This window comes from Strongylocentrotus purpuratus, unplaced genomic scaffold, assembly GCF_000002235.5.
Source record: "Strongylocentrotus purpuratus isolate Spur 01 unplaced genomic scaffold, Spur_5.0 spur5_scaffold_21, whole genome shotgun sequence".
Lineage (NCBI taxonomy): Eukaryota > Metazoa > Echinodermata > Echinoidea > Camarodonta > Strongylocentrotidae > Strongylocentrotus > Strongylocentrotus purpuratus.
In genome coordinates this window covers 32545434-32565846 of record NW_022145607.1, presented here as the reverse complement: position 1 = coordinate 32565846, position 20413 = coordinate 32545434, and the positions used below count along the sequence as shown (strand labels likewise).

The following is a 20413-nucleotide window of genomic DNA, read 5'->3' as shown; positions in this document are numbered from 1 at the left end:
TATGCGTACCCTAAATAACACTGAGTGGGGAGGAGGGAAGGGGGGGCGGACAGGGCTGATGGCAGGCTTGGGGCAGATGTCCCCCCCCCCCCCCCACCAATAAAATTCAAACGTTTTTCTTACTTTTTTTGTAAATTATACTTTTTATGCGTTTATGGATAATGACAAATTCCCAAATTTAGAGTTGTAGTATCGCCATTTGGCTTACCATAGTCACATACACATACACGCATACAGTACAACAACATAGAGAGACAGTGACGTTGTAACTAGGACAGACACAAATAAAACGTGCCAGTGTAGCAGCTACTGAACTGATATCTGAAGTGTGACTGTGTCATTTATTAGGACCCAATCATTACAATGGCGACGAGATGGCGAGGGTAGTGTTCACAGACCCTCTAGATTCAAACCCACTGCTAGTTTGGAGTTGGACTGGATGTTATTGTGAACAGTTTTAGCTACATTGACAGACTTTTCGCATGCAACGAGTGTATCTTCTTCTTCTTCTTCCTCCGTTGTTCTCGGAGATCTGCAGTTGTATTCTGCAAGCGTCAGTGTTGGTGTCTTTCGTCTCCAGCTGTTGACATTGTAGTTACAAACATTCAAGTGGGAGAGGAAAGGATAGAGGTACGGGCAATGTGAATTTTATGGAGGAAGAGTAGAATTAGAGTGTTCAGTCTATCATATAGATTTGATGGGAGCATGAGGTGGTTGGGAAGAAGTATAGCTTTTGTGAATGCAAAGCCATCATTGAAGTTGAAGTATGAGAGGGTGGTTTCAGAAAAGTGTCTGCTCTGCATTTCTCCAATGAAGTCACTTCGGTGTGACGCTAGGATACTACAGGAGGCCACAAAGTGGATATTATCCTCATCTTCCTGGTGGCAAAGACGGCAAATGGTTGAGGTTGTTTTCTTAATGGTGACAAGCCTAGTTTGGGTTAGGTATGTGTTGCATGCCAACTGTGATCTTATTATGATCGCTTGCCTCAGAAACTGTGAGCTGCTGGTCTGTGGATACAGGAGCATTGGGTCTGGTATGGGCATGTTCCTCCATAGTGACAGGGACGACTTCTTTTCTATTGCTTGTAGGATGTTGTCATTCACTACGTCCATCACTGCCCTCTTGGATTTCTTCTTCCACAATGTGTACGGAATTGGGTGTTGTATGAGGGTATGGAGATCTGGGAGTCTGTACTTCATTAGGATGGCTTGCCAGGAGTTGATGGAGAGGGTAGATTTGGTCAAGGCATGTAGAAATGTCCGATACTCAAATCTTTCATGAGGCAGGTCTAATGTTTGCCCAATCATCTGAAGCTTCTCAATATCGACTTGGTTGCTTAACGGCATAAGTCCTAAGAGGAGATATATAGCATCATCAGCTGCTGTTCTTGGGAGACCAAGGATTTTCTTGAACAGTTGGTGTTGGGCCTGGTCAAGTCTAGCTGACATCCCTTTGGTGATCTTTTCCACTGCTGATCCATATAGCATTCGCGGGATACAGTATACTTTCCAAAGGGATACACTATGCTGGGGAAGGAGTCCTCCTGTGTATGCTCCTGATCCAGTGAGTGCATAGAAGGTCCGCACTCCTTTGGAGATTATATCTTCTGCTGAATTCCTCTTTATGCTTGATTTTATGATGCCGAGGTGCGGATGTTGCAGCACAGATGGCACTGTGTCATGTCCAAGCTTCCACAACGGAGGTTGAGACATATTTTTCCCTTTGTTGTTGAAGGTAATTACACAGCTTTTGCTTGGGTTGATCTTGTATCTCCATCGTTTCGTATAGCTATCGACGACGTCAAGCATTGCCTGTAGTTCAGAAGGTGACGAGCTCAGCAGGGCTACGTCATCAGCTAGTACCACAAGGCCAGAGTATCTGCCTAGCAACTTGCATCCAAGATCCTTGTTGCGGAGGATTTTCATCAGTTCGTCAATGAAGGTAATATAGAGAAGGGGTGACAGTACACCACCTTGTCTTACTCCCTGTAGAATTGGGAAGGGGTCACTTACAGTTCCATCCCAAAGGACTTGGCTTTGCATGTTGTTGTAGAGGGATCTGACCATGTTGAGGTGTTGAGGATGAATACTTGTCGATGTTAGCTTCTGGAACAGACCAGCGTGCCAAACCTTATCAAAAGCTTTCTCTGCATCCAGTAGGGCTACAAAGGTGGGTTGTTTGTTGGCACAGTTGATCTCTATGATTAGTTCTACGCAGCTGGATGTGAGAAGACACGAATGGTGCTTCCTGAAGCCAAACTGAAGTTCATCCGGGATGTTGTTTTGCAGCAGCGATCTCTCAAGGTGAGGTTTAAGGACCATTTCCATTAGCTTGCAAAGGGTTGAAGTTAGAGTTATTCCTCTGTAGTTCTTTGGTTCCTGAGTGCTCTTGCCTTTACCCTTGTGAATTGGTATTACAAGTCCCTTCTGCAGGCTCAACGGAGTGTGTGCTTTGGTCAGGAGAACGTTGAAGATAAGAAGAATAAGCCTCTTTGCCATTTCACCAAGGTTTTGGATATGTTCTGTTGTGATGTCATCTGGCCCACTTGCTTTACCTTTCTTAAGGCCTCTAATTGCTTCATCCATTTCCTGGGATGTAATAAGCATTGTGGGAGCTGAGGACATTAGGAGTGTGTGATATTGTTGTGACATCTGGGCACTAGGTTGGTCTAACTTGGGTTCTTGTGATGTTAGGGCAAGATCTTCAAAGTAGTGTTTCCATCCTTCTGACATCGCATTCCCTTGAAAAGTCTGTCCTTTGTAATGTATCATATCTGTTTGTAGTTTCTTGCTTCTCTCAGGTCGTTGCTTCTTAATCAGGTGATGGAACAGTTTGGTGTTTGCTGAAGATGCAGATTCAATGCAGGAGAGGAGGTTCCTGTGTTCTTGAGCTCTGGATTGGCGAAGTTTCCTTCTGAATTCCTTCTTGTGTTTGTAGTAATCTGCATGTGTTGAGTTGTTCTTTGGCTTTCCTGCCCTTTTCCAGCGTTTCCATCCCTGGAGTGCATTCTGATATGCTTCTGCAACCTGCTTCGTCCATTCAGGTTTTCCTCTTTTCTTTCTTGATGGGATGCTGTTGGGAAGTTCTTTTGACTGTGTAAGCATTGATAGACTAAAGTCTTGCAGGAGTAGCTCTGCCTCACTTTCATTGAGCTCACAGTCCAGGGTCCAGGTATCGTCTGCACGCAGTGCTCCTACATGATGTCGTGCAGTGAACGTGAGTGTGCAGTATCAGCCTATGCATTATACATGATTACCGCTGTTCTGTGAACTTGTGCCTAGTATCATTAGCCATGAATCTGCCTCAATTCGAACGCTTTCCAGTTCATGAGGATCCCACCAATGTTGGTGTCAGGTGGGAAAAGTACATGAAGCGGATGGAGAATTTCTTCACTGCCTTCCAGATCACAGATGATGCTCAGAAGAGAGCATTGTTGTTACACTATGCTGGTCCAGAGGTTTCGGATATCTTTGATACACTCCCAGGGACAGGTACAGATTTTAAAGGTGCTAAAGATGCACTTGACAAGCATTTCTCTCCAGCTCTTAACGTCGAGTATGAACGCTTTGTTTTTCGCCAATGTAAACAATCAACAGATGAAACCGTTGAACAATACCATCTCAGACTTCAACAACTCTCTGCAACTTGTAAGTTTGCAAACACCAGTAGTGAAGTCAAGTCCCAAATCATCATGGGGTGTACGTCAAGTAAACTCCGCAGATACGCCCTGCGGGAGGAGGTAACCTTGCAGAAACTCCTCATGTCGGCGAAAACTTTCGAACAAGCAGATCGACATGCCACTGCTATAGAAGCTAATTCTCAAGATGCAGTCCAAGCTGTGAAATATCAACCAGCACCTGCTCCAGCTACAAATACAAACCGTTTTCAACAATCTCGCAATCGTTCATCTAGATCCTCCACTAAGTGTCGCAACTGTGGTGGGGCATTTCCTCACAAGCAGGACAAACCATGCCCGGCAAAAGGTAAACAGTGCCATTCGTGCGGGAAAATGAACCATTTCGCCAAATATTGCCGATCTAAACCTTGTACCCCGCAAAAGACGATCCAAGCTTCTACACATACTTCGGCACAGTCTACGGTAGACGACACCACTCATGACCCTGATGGCGACGCTTATGCCTTTCAATTTAACATCAACTCGAAAAAGGGCAATAAACCAATGGTGATGGTTAGTGTTGATGATAATGAGCCCCTTTCAGCACTGATTGACACTGGTTCCTCGGTGATGATGATGAGCAATGAAACATTCAGTCGTCTTAGGTCCAAGCCTCATCTCGTCACACCTTCCATCCCAGTGTATGCTTATGGTAGCTCTACTCCTCTTGATGTGATTGGGACCTTCCATGCAACTGTCAGATACAAGTCAAAATCGACGAAAGCTAAAGTCTTTGTTACCTCTCACAATGGAGACACGCTTTTAGACATCACCACAGCCACAGACCTAGACCTCATTGCTCTCACGTATAACTTGCAACCAGAGCAGACATATGCAGACCGTTTCAGTGGGATTGGTAAGCTAGCTAACTACAAGTGTCACCTTCATGTCGACAGGTCGGTGCAGCCTGTTGCTGTTCCGCACCGACGGATCCCGTTTCACCTTCGAAAACAGGTGGAGAGCGAACTTGACAAACTGCAGAAACTTGATGTCATAGAACCAGTTTCCCACACACCTACACCTTGGGTCTCTCCGATTACTGTTGTTCAAAAGCGAAATCGTGAAGACATACGCATTTGCGTCGACATGCGCAATGTCAATAAGGCTGTCATCCGTGAGCGCCACGTAATGCCAACAGTGGATGACCTCATCTCCGCTCTGAATGGTGCCACAACCTTCAGTAAGATGGATCTCAATTCAGGCTACCATCAGCTAGAACTAGATGAAGACTCTCGCCAATACACCGTCTTCTCAACTCATGCAGGCCTTTATAGATATAAACGTCTTAATTTTGGAGTCTCCTCAGCGTCAGAGATTTTCCAGCATGCAATCCAAGCAACGCTTCACGACCTACCTGGTGTCCTAAATATCAGCGATGATATTCTTGTGTTTGGCACCAACAAGGCTGAACATAATGCTCGTTTGGAAGCAGTCCTCAAGCGCCTCCGTGAAGTGAACTTAACACTCAATCAGAGCAAGTGTGTTTTCAACACTGACCATGTGGAATACTTTGGCCATGTCTTTTCAGCCAAAGGTATCAGTCCTGATCCCAAGAAGGTCGAAGCCATCCAGTCTATGCCTGCACCTCAGAACGTCTCTGAAGTACGCAGCTTCTTGGGTATGGTAAACTATTGTGCCCGATTCATCCCAGGCCTTGCCTCCGTTTCTGCGCCTCTTCGCCACCTAACAAAGGCCGACTCTGAGTGGGAATGGGGCACCTCACAAGCAGACGCCTTCGCTCAGATCAAACAGCGTGTTTCACAGTCCTGTACTATGGCATACTTCAATCCAGCAAGCAAGACTGAACTCATTGTTGATGCAAGCCCCCACGGCCTTGGTGCGCTCTTAGTTCAACATGACGATCATGACAACACTGTTCCTGTCGCTCTTGCTAGCAGGGCTCTTACAGAGGTTGAACAACGTTACTCCCAAACTGAACGCGAAGCCCTTGCTATCACATGGGCCATTATCCATTTCCATGTGTACCTCTATGGTGGTTCTTTCGTCGTGACTACAGATCACAAGCCACTGGTCACGCTCTTCAATAGCCCCACTGCCAAGCCACCACTTCGATTAGAGCGATGGATTTTGAAGCTCCAGCCATATGATTTCAACGTTCAGTACCGTCCAGGCAAGCATAACCCTGCTGACTATATGTCACGTCATCCGCTATCTACGGAGATGTCCTCTTCGGATAATGAGTGCCTAGCTGAAGCTCATGTCAGTTTTGTAGCAGGTCACGCCGTTCCTAAGACAACGACCTTGTCTGACATCACAGCTGCTACAAAACAGGATCCTGTCCTCCAGGTTGCCATTGACGCGTTGGTAAATGACAACTGGAAAGATGTTCTCGCACATGCCACCGACACCAAATCAGAACTCCAAAGCCTGTTCAATGTTCGCGATGAGCTCACTGTGTCAAATGAGAGGGATTTTCTTCTCCGTGGTAATCGCATCGTCATCCCTCAATCCCTTCGCCAGCAAATAATTGACATAGCTCACGAAGGACACCAAGGGATCACGAAAACAAAGAGTCTTCTTCGTGAGAAAGTTTGGTTTCCGTCCATAGACCGAATGACCGAGAAGACAGTCCGTGATTGTCTAACCTGCCAAACAAACACAATCGAACACTCGAAAGAGCCATTGCTTATGTCACCTTTGCCCAAGAAACCGTGGTCAGAGATAAGCGTAGATTTTGCCGATCTTCCTACAGGAGAGCATCTCCTAGTGGTCATTGATGACTATTCGCGGTTCCCAGAAGTGAAATTGTTTCCTCTACTTCCGCTAGACAAGTAATTCCAAAGCTTGATAGAATCTTTTCCAGTTTTTGGGTTCCCGACGTTGTTCGCTCCGACAATGGTCCGCCGTTTAACGGTCGAGAGTTTGCGGATTTTGCACGATATTTGGGATTCCAACACAGACGCGTGACACCTCGTTGGCCACAAGCAAACGGCGAAGTCGAACGGTTCATGAAAACACTGAAGAAAGCGTATCGTTCCGCAATCGCAGAAAACAGATCATGGAAGCAGGAGCTCTATAAGTTCTTACGCAATTACCGAGCTACCCCTCATTCCACAACTGGTGTTCCGCCAGCGACACTACTTTTTGGAAGAGCAGTTCGCACACGCCTTCCAGAGCATGCTTCTTCAGATCATCAGCCTCTCGATGGTTCCCTTCGCTCTCGTGATCATGCCAAGAAAGAGCGTATGAAAACCTATGCTGACAGCCGCGGCACAACTCGTAGCACGGAAATCAAAGACGGTGACACCGTGCTTGTTCGACGCGATGGTCTGGTTCCCAAACATCAGTCCCCGTATCTTCCTCAGCCATACACAGTGATCAGAAAGAGAGGAACCCGCATCACTGCCCGTTGTGGTAACCATTACATCACGCGTAATTCGTCACGTTTCAAGCGATATTGTGGACCTCTTCCTCGCTCTGCTCCTGATGATGATGAAATCGATTTTGACATCGCACTCGATGCCCGTGATGTACCACAACCACCACGTTTGGCTCAACCGCGTCGAAACCCCCAGCGTAATCGCCACCCCCCAATCCGTTTACGCGATTTTGTTTCTTGACTCTCTGCACGCAAACATACCCATGTGCACGTACTTCCCAATTGCATAACAAAAAAATGCAGTTAACTTGTTAGTTTTCTTTATTCACATCATATAAACTCAACAGAACATGCTAGTTTTATATCGCACTTGAATTTCTGTTGGAAATCATTGGAACTGAAATATCCATGTAACTCCACTGTATTACTTATGTACTCTTGCAAAATAACCATTTATTTCTCACCCAGCTGGAAAGTAAACAGGCATTCAGTTTTTTTTTCCAATGTCATGTGCATTGTTATGGAATACTGCTCCATGCTGACTAGAAAGTAAAGTACATTATTTTCTGTGCCATGTGTACATGTAATTGTCAGTTTATATGTGCCCTAACAGGTTTAGACCATTCATTTTCGTATACATGAAGCATTTTCTTTTCATAACAGGACATGTAATGTGTTTCCTTTTTACATGCATCTTTATTTACCACTCTTTTATCAACTTTGTCCTGTATCTCTCCGGCAGTTGTATAATGTTCTATTTATATTTGTGTGAGCTGCCATACATATACTGTCATCAAGCCTGTATCACGCTAGACATTTAATCATCCTCTTGTCTGAATGTCGTACATAGCAGGAAGTTTGAGATATACACTTTTTTTTTTAAGGAAAAGGAATGAAAGTAGTATCTACAATACTGAATAACCCAAGTTCATTCTGAATAGTTTTCACTCAATAATTTTGTTTAAAGACATATATTGCCTTTTATGTAGATACTCTTTTACAGCTACAAGAGGTTATAAGAGAGAAACAAAATGATCAAACTTTTTTATAATTTTAATAACAGTCTATCATTTGTTGTAGTAAATGTGATTCAAAAACAACAAAACGTTGATGCGAAAGGAAAGTTGTTTTTTGTTGTTGGATGTAGTAAAACTCAAATTTGAGGTATAAATAGCCTTCAGTAAAGCCAGGGCTATGTTTTATCACTGTTCTTTGTTTTGAAGAGTATTTAATGGTTTAATGATTTCTCACTCCTTGTGAATTGAGAAAAGAAGGTAAAATGTTATTTGGTATAAACTCGTTCACCCAAACTTATTAATTGCTTTGTTTAATGGGGTTAAAATATAACTCTAATGTATTTGTTGGCATTTGTTCAGTTGAAAAGTTGTGTTAGATTTCAAAGTTCAGTTTTTGTCTGAAAGAAGTAAAGAAAGTACTGGTTTCCAAAATATAAGACTAAAAAGTGGAAATACACAAGTTTTATGGATATATGTATGATATGAAAGGTTCATTCTATATCTTGGAAAGTATATTACTCGTGCTCATATTGCTTTTGATGCTTAACAAGATTTCTGTGGTAGATTCCATCCAAGGAAGGGAGGAATGTAGTATCGCCATTTGGCTTACCATAGTCACATACACATACACGCATACAGTACAACAACATAGAGAGACAGTGACGTTGTAACTAGGACAGACACAAATAAAACGTGCCAGTGTAGCAGCTACTGAACTGATATCTGAAGTGTGACTGTGTCATTTATTAGGACCCAATCATTACAAGAGTCAGGCGAAAAATATTCTTATTTAGAAGCTTACATGTCAGGGCCCGCGAATCGGGGAGGCTCGGGGTGCTCGACCCCCCCCCCCCCCAGGAGCCCTCACTTTTTTGAAAAAGTAGGTGAAGAGAAATAGAAAGAAAGAAAGAAAGAATGCTAGTGTCACAAAGGGGGTATTAAAATATGCTCGTCTAACCGTAATTGAATACAAAGAACCCCTGAGCTTGCGGGGCTCTGCCCCTGGACCCCACCAAGTGCCCTAAGGCGGGCCCGTGGATGCTCATTTGACTTTAATTTAATGCCTATAACCACTAAGTTGTAGGGGCTTCCGCCCAATGGACCCCATGCCAATTAGTGACCTGCCAGTTGCACAAATATGGTATCAAAATATGCTCATCTGACCGTATTTAAATGCCTAAAACCCCGGAGCTTCATACTTAATGCCCCCCCCCCCCACTTTAGAAAAACGATCCTCGGGGGCATGCATGCAGGCGCGTACGCAGGATTTTTTCAAGGGGGGGGGGGGGGTTTAACATTTATAAATCGGCCCGAAAATTTCGGTACGACTCAGCCAGCCGCTGAATAAGCGGGGGGGGGGGGGGGGGTAGCCTATAATCTAGGCGGAGTGCCGAGCTTTTTTCTTCGCGGCTCACGGTTCGTTGTCTCGCCGTATCAGACGTTCTGCTTAGGGTTAGTCTAGCAGCAAAGAAAAAAGCTCGGCACGACTCACGGTTCGTAGTCTCGCCGTATCAGACGTTCTGCTTAGGGTTAGTCTAGCAGCAAAGAAAAAAGCTCGGCACTCCGCCTAGATTATAGGCTATTGGGGGGGGGGGGGGGGGGGGGTTTAGGTCATCTTTTGGAGGTCAGCCATGGGAATATATATATATATTTTTTTTTTTAATTAAAAAAAAAAAAAAAAAAAAAAAAATCCAAAAGGGGGGGGGGGGTTTAGGGAATTTAGGGGGGGGGGGGTTTACACACACAAAAATACCAAAAGGGGGGGGGGGTTTAACCCACCAAACCCCCCCCCCCTGTGTACGCGCCTGCATGCATGTAACATACTATAAGAGTGGTGGTGATACGGGTTTTTTTTCTTCTGCCCCCCCCCCCCCCCGCAAACGATTTCGCTAAATACGCTCCTTGTCCCCCCCCCCCCCCCCGTCATGAAAAGAAATCGCCGCCCTGCTTTTCCGGTTCGACCTATACTAACAAACTTCAAAAATCTACCCTTCTGAAATTTCAATCATAATTTCACCCTATACAATTATTGCAAATATTGTTGTATACAACCCCTCGAGTACCAGAGTGACAATTATACGACAAACCACAGTCATATCTTTACTTAGTGCATCATGTCTCACGACGATGAAAATCAACGTTAGTAATTTCAATATGTGTGTGTGTGTGTGTGTAATTGTGTATTGGGTTTTTACAGACGTGTATCAATCAGATATGATTATTTACGTCTGGGACCGACCTTTAAACGTCACCATCCGAAAGACGTGACTCAGTTTCGAACCTGCGTCCTCGGCTGAATCAGTTTGTAACTTCCACTTTTTAGCTGGATTACAGGCGCACGCCACAACGCCTAGAATTATGTTGGCCTAGCCTTTTTCCAAAAATCTGTTGAGAACTCCCTAACATTGTTAAGAAATTATCGTAGATCACAAGGACTATTACAACTTTTTCAAAATAAATGATTTCAGTCATACCAGGGAGGTGTTTTAAATACCTGGTCATACTCACCCTTTTCCCGTGAACTCTATGTGCGAGTAGCGTCGTGCCTAAACATCTGCTTAATAAATTAAAGTGACGCGATGAGGTCAAATAAATTACTGCAAACGCTGTTATTTTCGCGTGATTAATTTTTCGCGCTGATCGAGCGGCGACCCCAAAACATATTCGTTGTATTCGCTCAAAACATGCATAAGAAGTCATCCTTATACAGTGCGTCCCAGAAAAAATGAACCAAGAATTATCGATGTTTTATCATATATTGATCACAATTATGATCAATAAATGACACATATTTGTAAAGCTTAGACCGTCCTCTTTTATTTGATGCAACTCATATGATGCATGTTTCACGCATGAATTTGAAGAGAGTGAACCAAAAAATCATTTGGCGGACGGTATCTGAATTTCAAAGAGAAAATCGCATTTCTAGAAAGTTCAGTTTCTGCCCTTTTCATGATATCTCAATCAGGAAAAATTAGTAAGGAATAACAAACTTCTGTTTGTTTAAAGTAAGGCTAGCATTTCCATAATTTTATCAAACGATTTCGTTTTCACTGGCTGCCTGCCGTAGCAACAAACGGAATTGGCAAACTTCTGTTTGTTTAAAGTAAGGCTAGCATTTCCATAATTTTATCAAACGATTTCGTTTTCACTGGCTGCCTGCCGTAGCAACAAACGGAATTGGCAAAAGACTCAGTTTTGTTGACGATCAGCCATAGACGAAAGACTTCATGCATGGCTGCTTGTATACGTACCAGGCGCGTACGCAGGGGGGGGGGGGGGGGGTGTTAACCCCCCTTTGGTATTTTTATGTGTGTAAACCCCCCTAAACCCCCCCCCCCCTTTGATTTTGATTTTGATTTTGATTTTGATTTTTTTTTTTTTTTAAATGATTAAAAAAAAAAATAATAAAAAAAACAAATATTGCCATGGCTGACCTAAAAATCCTACCCCCCCCCCCCCAATGGAGCAAAATGTCAAATTTTCAAATTTCGAGACAAAAAAAAAGTGTCCCCACTTATTCAGCGGCCAGCGGCCATTCAGCGGCCAGCTGAGTCGTTGCGAAATTTTCGGCCCGATTTAAAAATGTTAACCCCCCCCCCCCCCCCCCCCCCCCCCCCCCCTTGAAAAAAATCCTGCGTACGCGCCTGATAGGCACTGTATATTTGCGGACACCGACTTTAGCGCGAAATCCGCGAAAATATTGCCACGTTTACAGTATTCACATTTCTTGAACGATACTATCGATAAAATACCTATTCATTACGCTCACATCCAATCAGAATGCCGCTTAGTGTGCTTATTTCGTCACATGATCCATAAGAGGAGAAGCCTAATCCCATTCGCGCAATGATTTCCGCGCGTGCAGCGTTCCGTCTAGTAATATAGTCCTTAGTTTTCCCAATGGGCTAATAAACAAACACAAAAGCTTCGATCTATATTATGTATGATCCTGCATCATTTCAGCTGGACGAATGAAAGCGAGAGGGAGCAAGGAAACAAACGGAAAAGATTCAGCCTAACAGGGGAACGGTAAATCGAACAAAATATACATTTAACAAAATTCATGTTGATTTTACTTAAGATATATCAATTTACTGGCCTGGTACAAGGCCAGTGGATTAACATGTAAATGCATGTCTTGCGGAGAGTCTATGTGGATGATTATGATCGTTCAATTTAATTGGTTTTATTTGCTGACTTGACTGTCTTGCTGTCTTGATTGCTTTTAAAGAATGTACAAGTAGGCCTATATTGACTTCTAGATCTGCACCACTACATGTTAATCGGTTATTTTCTTATAGGTTAGAGACAATTTGGAAAATTTTGGACAGTAAAGTGAGAATGTCCGAGTTGTAGAACTGCATGATCGGCACAGTCTGAAGAGAGAGATGGAGAGAGAGACAGAGAGAGAGAGAGAGGAATATTCTGAATGTGAAAAGTATCTTTAAAAATTGTATGGGCCATGGCTAGCTCCTTGACTTTCATATTTCAATTGTGTATGATTCACCATCAAACTCGTTAGCACCTACGGCCGTGTTTCGTGCACTATTCATAGCCACTCACTGAAGGAAACCGTCAATTAATATAGACGACTTTGCATTAATATATGAAGTATCAAAACAAAAAAATCCTTTTGTTAGTTTGCATGACAATTTTAGTCAAGGGCGGCAGAGACACTTAAAAAAAAAAAGGGGGGGGGGGGGCAACAACAAAGGAAACTTTCTGGAAGGTAAAATGGCACCTACAAAGGGAAATCTCAAAGCAAAAATATACCATTTTTAGATATGGGTATATACCCCTACATTGTGATTACAAGTCATTATCAGGGATGATTTCAATATTTGTTTCTCTTTATACATCATGCAAGATGTGAGAAGGGGAAGGGGCACTTATAAGAAGGAAAAAGCAAATTATTAGAAAGGAATTGGCGCACTTGTCAAAATAAAAGGGGCACTCATCAGAGATGAAAAGAGGCATTTATGAGAGTGACAAGGGGGCATTTATGAGAAGGGGGAATGGGCTCTTCTTTCCAATGCCCTTTATGATTGATTTACTCTTCTAACTATATATTATTTTCCAAAGGACCATATAATTTGTTTAAATTTAGTTTGTATAGTCAACTTGTCTTATCTGCTTCATTTAATATTCCATTTATTAGTATGGGTAATTATGCAGCGTGACAGAATGGACTTTCTATCCTCACATGTTGATGCATTTACTCTTTAATTTTAAAAGACGCCTTTATTGATGTATATTTTATTACGTGGTAAGTTTCCCCCTAAATGCAAAGGCGAAAATTCTTTAATTTGAAATCCTATAATATAATTATTTTATTTGGGGTGGGGCTCCCCGCCCGGTGGCTCTTGTGATATTTTTTTCTCACTCTCCTAAATGGCTCATATTAGATTTCATTTTAACGATGCAAGTACTATTTTTCAGTGCTTTCATGAACCCTAAAACCTCCCAACAATTAATGGAATTATTCATATATATATATAGTTTTTCTTTTTAAATAACAGTGTGTAACATGGAAATTACAACATGTACCATCACCCCATCCTGACTCCCATGAACACACCACTGAGTCTACCAGGGAAAGTTACAATGCTACAATAAAAAAAAAATGCCTGTTCACTCATGCATAGCAGTTTGGTTTAATAAACCATGAAATTCACTCAGCAAATCATGAATGTATCATATCACCCTCAATTGTGTAAGCTCCAAAGGATTTACCTCTCACAAATTGGAAGGCTAATTCCTGCGCAACCTAATTTTCATACCCTTTACAAGAGCGAGCAGTGCTCACCCACGCATGAATTATTTTCGGACTTTTTGGCGTCATATGAAAGTTGGGTTTATGAGCTTTCCATGCTATAAAACTTTTCCCCAAGAATCATATATTCTTTATTCGGCAGCCATTTCAAAAGTGTATAGTTTTTCTTTTGGGACGCACGGTATCTGTATGCAATTGGAGACAGATTCAATGTGATATATTGCTATATAGACATTACACCATCTCCAACAAATATACAAATAACAGTGCTAATTGCCAGGTGCGGAGTGTGAGGTGACAAGAATAACGATTGTTAGTCACAATGGTCTCAAATATTACAATGAAATCTCCACCTTAACAATGAAATATTTTATTGATTGCTTGCAGACATTTTGCACCAACAAGATTTCAGTTCAGTCTTTCAGTTCATCATTTGTCCTCTATTCTGTTGTATTTGGATATACAGTGCAAAATATAGTTTTCAATGACATCGCGAATTTTGTTCTTAGAAACGAAACTGTTTATTATATTTGGTATCTAGTTTGTCCTGTTCATGGTCCAGTTTAAAAAAAAACTCAATGCACTTCTGTTTGCTTATACTTCGGTTTGAATGAAGTGTCATCACGTTGTATGCATAGTATGGTATTTTTTCTAACATCTTTTTTTCTTTTAAAAGGCATTCTTCCGTGCCATTTCATTCAATATTCTACATAGATTCCATATAGTTACATATATTATTGAGTCATCATTCCTTTATCTTGAATTGGATGTCATGTTCAGATAGGTGATGTAGTCGAGGGGTATAATAGGGACGTTTATATTTGCACGTCGACATAGTTGACTGCTACTAGAATGCTATATTTAAAACAGATAAGTACATGTATTATGAAGTAGGCAGCAGCCAAAAGAGAATATTGGCCCTTATTTGAGGTTGACACTGAATTAAAGAAGTATTCAATATCTACAACCTTTAAACACATTTTACATTGCATTACACAACACTATACTTGATAATTCCACTTTTTGTTTGAGTGCAGAGAAGAGGGAAAAGAAGGGAAGGACTGACATGGAGATACAGAGAGATAATCCTGTGAAAGAAGGATGGAATACAATAGATCCTCTGAAACTTGTGGGGTTTCTGAGAAACAAATAGGCACATGCTATGTTACTGTTAGCCGTTAATTGGAGTGTAAAAAAGGTCACATGACTTGAGTAGAATTCTGATAGTCATCATATCTAGGGGGTAGTAAGCACTACTTTTTTTGGCTCTCGAAAATTTGCAAAAGCACAACCCACCCCTTCAGCACCAGGGGGCGGGGTTCATCTCCCAAAAAAGGTAAAATTTATTTCCTCCCCCCCCCCCCGGATCCGCCACTGCCGTGTGGGGCCTTCCTTTTTAGGGTGCCTGTCGGTCCCTTTGCAGCAGAACTTTTGTCATGATGATTTCCTTAGTCTTAAATTAACCGGACAATTCCAAATTATTTTCGAGTCGTACCTAAAGTAGGTCTTCATATTAAGCTTTGGTCAATGATACAATAAGGGACCTTTGGGCCACATTTTGGGGGCATCGGGCAGCCCATAAAAATAGAAAATTTGTCTGGCTTGGTCCATAAGTGCTTTGTGGCATTCAACTATTTAATTACAATTAATTTCAAGTGGTACGTCATTAATCTGACCATGACCTATTTGGGGCACACTTTATTAGTGTGTCTGTGGCCCGCTTTGCAGCAGAAAATGTGTCTGTCATTCCGTAGACTTCCGTAGTCTGTAAGATGAACCCGACCAATCCAAAATATTGAGTGGTACTTTGTATATTAAATATGGGGCAATGCATACAATTATTGGCTTTTGGGCAACATTTAGGGGCGTCTGGTGGGCCCTTAGCAATAGAAGATTAGTCTGACATGGGCCATTTAGTGTTCTGTGGAATTTATGCATTTTGTTAACGCTGGTTTCACGTGGTACCTCGTACGTTTGATCAAATGCATTTTTAGTGGCCTCTTTTTTCGGTGTCTGGCGGCCGGGCCCCTTAGCAGCAGAAATTTTGTCTGGCATGGGCCATTCCTAGCGTTGTGGCATTCATGCATTTAGTTAACACTGGTTCTATATGGTACCTCGTTCGTATGACCAAATGCATGTTTGGGCCCCTCTTAACCGGTTCTAGGGGAAAAATGCAGCAGAGGGACCCCGGCAGACGTCCACATTTGGTTATACTAGGGTTTTCCTCAAATTTTCCAATATTCAAACATTGGTACCTCGTTAGTTTGATCAAAGTGCATTGGGCTGCCGGGCAATAGCTAGCACATTCCTAATGTCTGAAATGGATTTTAATAGCGAGTAAAACCAATGGTCTAAACAAGGAGTTATTAATATAGGTTTATGATTCCTTGGTCTGTGCTCTACCCAGCATGCTTGGGAATGTCTTCTTGTATATGATTGTAAGCTTATTTGATTGGCTACTTGACTGGGGCTATACCGACAAATGAATCTCCCCTTATTAGTAGTTGCAGGATTGTTTGCCGAATAAGATCAATACTAAAGTCATTGTTTCTCTGCTTTCATTTTGGTTTGTGGTAATCTTTGTGGCAAGCTTTAATTGATATGTTTTATATGTACTTAGTGCATTCATTATTTATGGTTTCGAGTTTTGGTTTAACTATTCATTACTAGGAGAGTGTGAGAGAAATCACAATATGGTGCAACGGGTATGAATACATCAAGTTAGTGGTCAGGTATTCCGAACAACGGCCTTCTCCCGAGAGTCAAAATGAGTAAAATTAAAATCGTTAATATCTAGTCGTCTTGCTTTGAATAGAAATAGTATTCATGACCTTCGTCGTAGGCCCGTGGGGGGGGGGGGGGTGCAGACATTATATTAGGTAGACCCTTTCGAGGGTCAACAGACCCAACCGAACGGGGGTAGGTTCTGGGGGGGGGGCAATCGAGGGTTGCACCCCGCGCATCCACCGTAGTTACGGGCCTGAATCTCTCGAGCAACTTGCGATTTATTTAATACAATTCTACTTGAGAATCACCAGATTCATTCTCATCATTATCTTTGTTAAATATTAAACCTTCATTATATAGCAATTATCATGCATCGATGCTGGGAAAGTGTCATGAGCGTGGCCATTGTATCCCTCTCGCTGCTCAGTAAATCGTCTAATGGTATCAACTTTTTTTTTTAAACGCAAAATATTTCCACATGAACACATTGTTTTCAGTCTAAATTGGTTGTATTCCTAGACATTTCATAGCAATTTTATCTCTGTCACACTGCACAAACTTTTACAGGAGGTCTTGGGTTCAGTAAATAATAGAATCAGGGCTGTCATGGGCAGTTCAGTGTTTAAACGGTTACTTTAGGGATTAACACAATTGACCTTTATGTAACTTTCTCTTTTTATCTATTACCTTGCAGAGCTCTATTAATTGCCACTTGAGCCATCAAGGCAGCCTCTTTTTCAAGTGCTTCATCAATGGATTTCTAAATAACCAGAAGTCTAGGAATTCAGGAACCAAAGGTTAAGCGTATATTCCTGAAGAGCCGAAGTGATCTAATTCCCTGTGGTCACCATGCCCAAGAAGAGGGGACCAAAAAAGAAAAAGAATGGGCAACAGTCGTCAGCAAAGCACAGCCCAAGAAACACCAAAGATGAGAATACGAAAGGATTCAGTATCGACCCCCAAGAGACAGCAGGGGACAGAGAGAAAGCACAGTCCATAAGCGTTGGAGCCGAAGGTTAGTTTCAATTGAGCAGACATTTAATTTTCAGGCAAACATACAGTCGAGTGACCCATATGTCAGAATGTGGATACTCTTTTCTTTAAATAATTTTCATTTACTCTAACTTGTAGAGTAATTGTAATGTGAAAGTGGGATAAAGTGAATTGATATGATTAGTAGAAAACTTCCTTTTTACATTTTATTGGAAATTTTTCAGTTAACATCATTTGTCAAAGATGTTCAGGGGCGGATCTACGGGGGGGTTTACTCCCACCCCCCCCCCCTTTGGGCTGCCAAGTGAAAATGTGATGTGCACTAGCACAAAGACATTGTTAGTAGATGCCAGGAAAACATCACTTACGGGGGTTCAAAAGAGCAAAAAATAATAATCATACAGTTAGTGAAACTTCTGGTAGTTGTCCGCGAGATGCTAATCGCCATGACGATCGAGTAAATATTTTTATCTTTATTTTGAATCTTTCTTCAAAGCAATAAGTGCAGTGCGACTTGAAGAGGAGGACGTTCAACAAGACAGTAAGGCTCCACTCCCAAACGGCAGCCGACTGGTTGACCAACCTTCAGGTGATGTGGAAGTACAAGAGAGCTGGCTTGAGAATCTGCCAGGTATGTCCTTGATTAAGTTATCGCTTTATATACCACACATTATCTCCCTGTGCAGCATTATATTTATCATTGGATAAATACAGTATATGTTAAGACTTCAAGATTATTCAACTGTTTCCAGTGCAAGATTAATCTATACTAGTGTTTAAGAAGCAATCATGGAGCTTATCAAGACTGAGTGTTTTTTGTTGTTTGGTGTCTGTTGTTTGGTGTCTAATGTTTTATGCAAATTAGCGCACATTTAGAGATGCGAAGAAAGTAACCGAAGTGTTATAAAAGTAATTGCTCCTCCATCCATCGAAACAAGCTCGAGCTTGTCATATTTTAGACTAGTTTTTCAGCAATTCAGCTATTAAGCTCCTTGTTTTCAATAATAACATCGTCATAATGATATGGTTGAACAGTGGCGTAGGTCTGTAATTGATACTTATTGTTCATGTGGGATGATCTATGCATTCACTTCCTGATAAAGATGATGTTGAGCTGTAGTTGAGTGCCTCCTCTATACATACATTTCCTTTTGAGCTACTTTCCTTTCGTTTTCGCGTTAAGATTAATCATTATTATGTTTTTAAACATCCTTAATTCAGAGCTCACCGAACTCATCCTGTGGAAGGTCAGTGAGGTCATTTTACCGGACAGATTCATGTCATTGGGACTGAAGCTTGGTCTACCTCAGATAAAGCTAGAGATGCTGCTTGCTGAAAGAAGCACCATGTTCCAATGGAAAGAGACAACCTTTAACATGCTCTACCAGTGGTACAATGACCAAGTAGGGGACCCGTCTAAGTTCCTCTTCCAGGTTCTGACAACAGACGAGGGCCTAGACCAGAAAGAAGTCTTCAACTTGTGTAAGTCTAAGGGTAGTGCTAGGATACTGTAAAGAATGGATGTAGGACTAAATTCGCTAAACAGTGAATTGGGGTTCCTAGAATGGAAAGAAGGTATGTAGGACCAACTTTGCTGTTAGAATATGAGAATAGGGTAACAAGTTTCTTTTGGTGAGCCTGATGACTGACAAGGACCTAGACTACAAACAAGTCCTCAAATTCTGTAAGTCTAAGGGTAACTAGATATTTAAAAAGCATTTCTGAAATAATGTAAAGATGTGATGATGGACCAAATTTTGCTAAACAGAGAAAATGAAAATGGCAATGACATTTTTAAATATAAATGTCATGTTAAATATCAACATCTATGAACTCTGAAAGAAAAGCTCCCTGCTTTCATTGGTATTTAGATTAAAAGTGAAACATAATCCATTGTGTTTTGGTTTCTTTCAGTTTTTGAGAAGCAGCACACATGCACAAGCTTGTCTGGAAGATCCTTCAAGGATTTTCAGTTGTTGGAAATAGCAGAGAAACTCCATGTAGATAAGCTGATCCCATTGAGTCTTCGATTAGGTCTGACCTATGCAATGATCTGCAGTATTCGAGAGGACAGCAACAGGCGTTCTGTAGATGTTCGCTTCAAAGTCATGGTGCAGTGGAAGAAGGAACAAACAGCTCAGATTGACCAGGTCGAAACTCTCGCCAGGATTTGGAGGCCTGCCACGAGAGAAGAAAAGCATACAAGATCCGTAAGTTTTCAGAAGATTCAGGTTGTTCCAATGTTTCATTTCTTTATTTTTCAGAAGTGCAACGTCAAGAATACAGTTGTAATTCATGTTTTTCATATCCATTTTAGACTTGATCGAAATATCTCAGAGAATCTACATTCACTTTAAGTAGTATGGTTACATTTCTTTTGACCAAACGAGACTGAAAAAGAGCGAATATATTTCTTTCATCATTATAGTGGACAGAGTAATTGTAGTATTAAAATGAGCAAAATAGCAAATAGATAATACAGGAGGTGGAAAGTTATTGGCATCTACTATACCTGTAACTAATGCAAAGATGTTTTTTGTTTATTCTATAGGCCAGAATCACTTGGGTGTCACCAATGAGAGAAAGAAATTGCTCATCAGTGAAGACCAGCCTAAGGAGGGAGTAGCAGGTAAGACATTCTCTATTCACTTTTGCTTCGGTGTACAACATTTGCTCCTGCAGCATTATTTGCTCAACGTCACTGACCAACTTCTTAACTTTATCCCTGGACCCAACATGATATACCTGTCCCTAACCCTAGAACCCCAAAACTAACTTAACACCCACTTGCAACCCTAACCCTAATGCTATACCTGTGATGGTATAAAGCCCGGAGCAATTGTTGTGGAAGCAAATGTCTGGTCACCGTCACCAATAATGGG

The 20413-nt window shown here is 41.8% G+C and overlaps 1 protein-coding gene across 1 annotated transcript; it reads left to right on the top strand.

Annotated features, from left to right (window-relative positions):
• Window positions 1–187: 187 nt before the first annotated feature.
• Window positions 188–17340, top strand: LOC115927951 (uncharacterized protein K02A2.6-like). Its single transcript, XM_030994332.1, has 4 exons — window positions 188–493; window positions 3175–6471; window positions 6600–7191; window positions 17233–17340. The coding sequence occupies exons 2-4, from the start codon at window positions 3296–3298 to the stop codon at window positions 17338–17340; spliced, it is 3876 nt and encodes a 1291-aa protein (XP_030850192.1). The 5' UTR covers window positions 188–493; window positions 3175–3295.
• The last annotated feature ends 3073 nt before the right edge of the window (window positions 17341–20413 follow it).

Coding starts and splice junctions, on each gene's coding strand:
- LOC115927951 (XM_030994332.1), top strand. CDS start 3,296: ATGAATCTGCCTCAATTCGAACGCTTTCCAGTTCATGAGGATCCCACC. Junction 6,472..6,599: donor CCTCTACTTCCGCTAGACAA/GTAATTCCAAAG, acceptor ATTCCAACACAG/ACGCGTGACACCTCGTTGGC. Junction 7,192..17,232: donor TACCACAACCACCACGTTTG/GCTCAACCGCGT, acceptor ATTACCTTGCAG/AGCTCTATTAATTGCCACTT.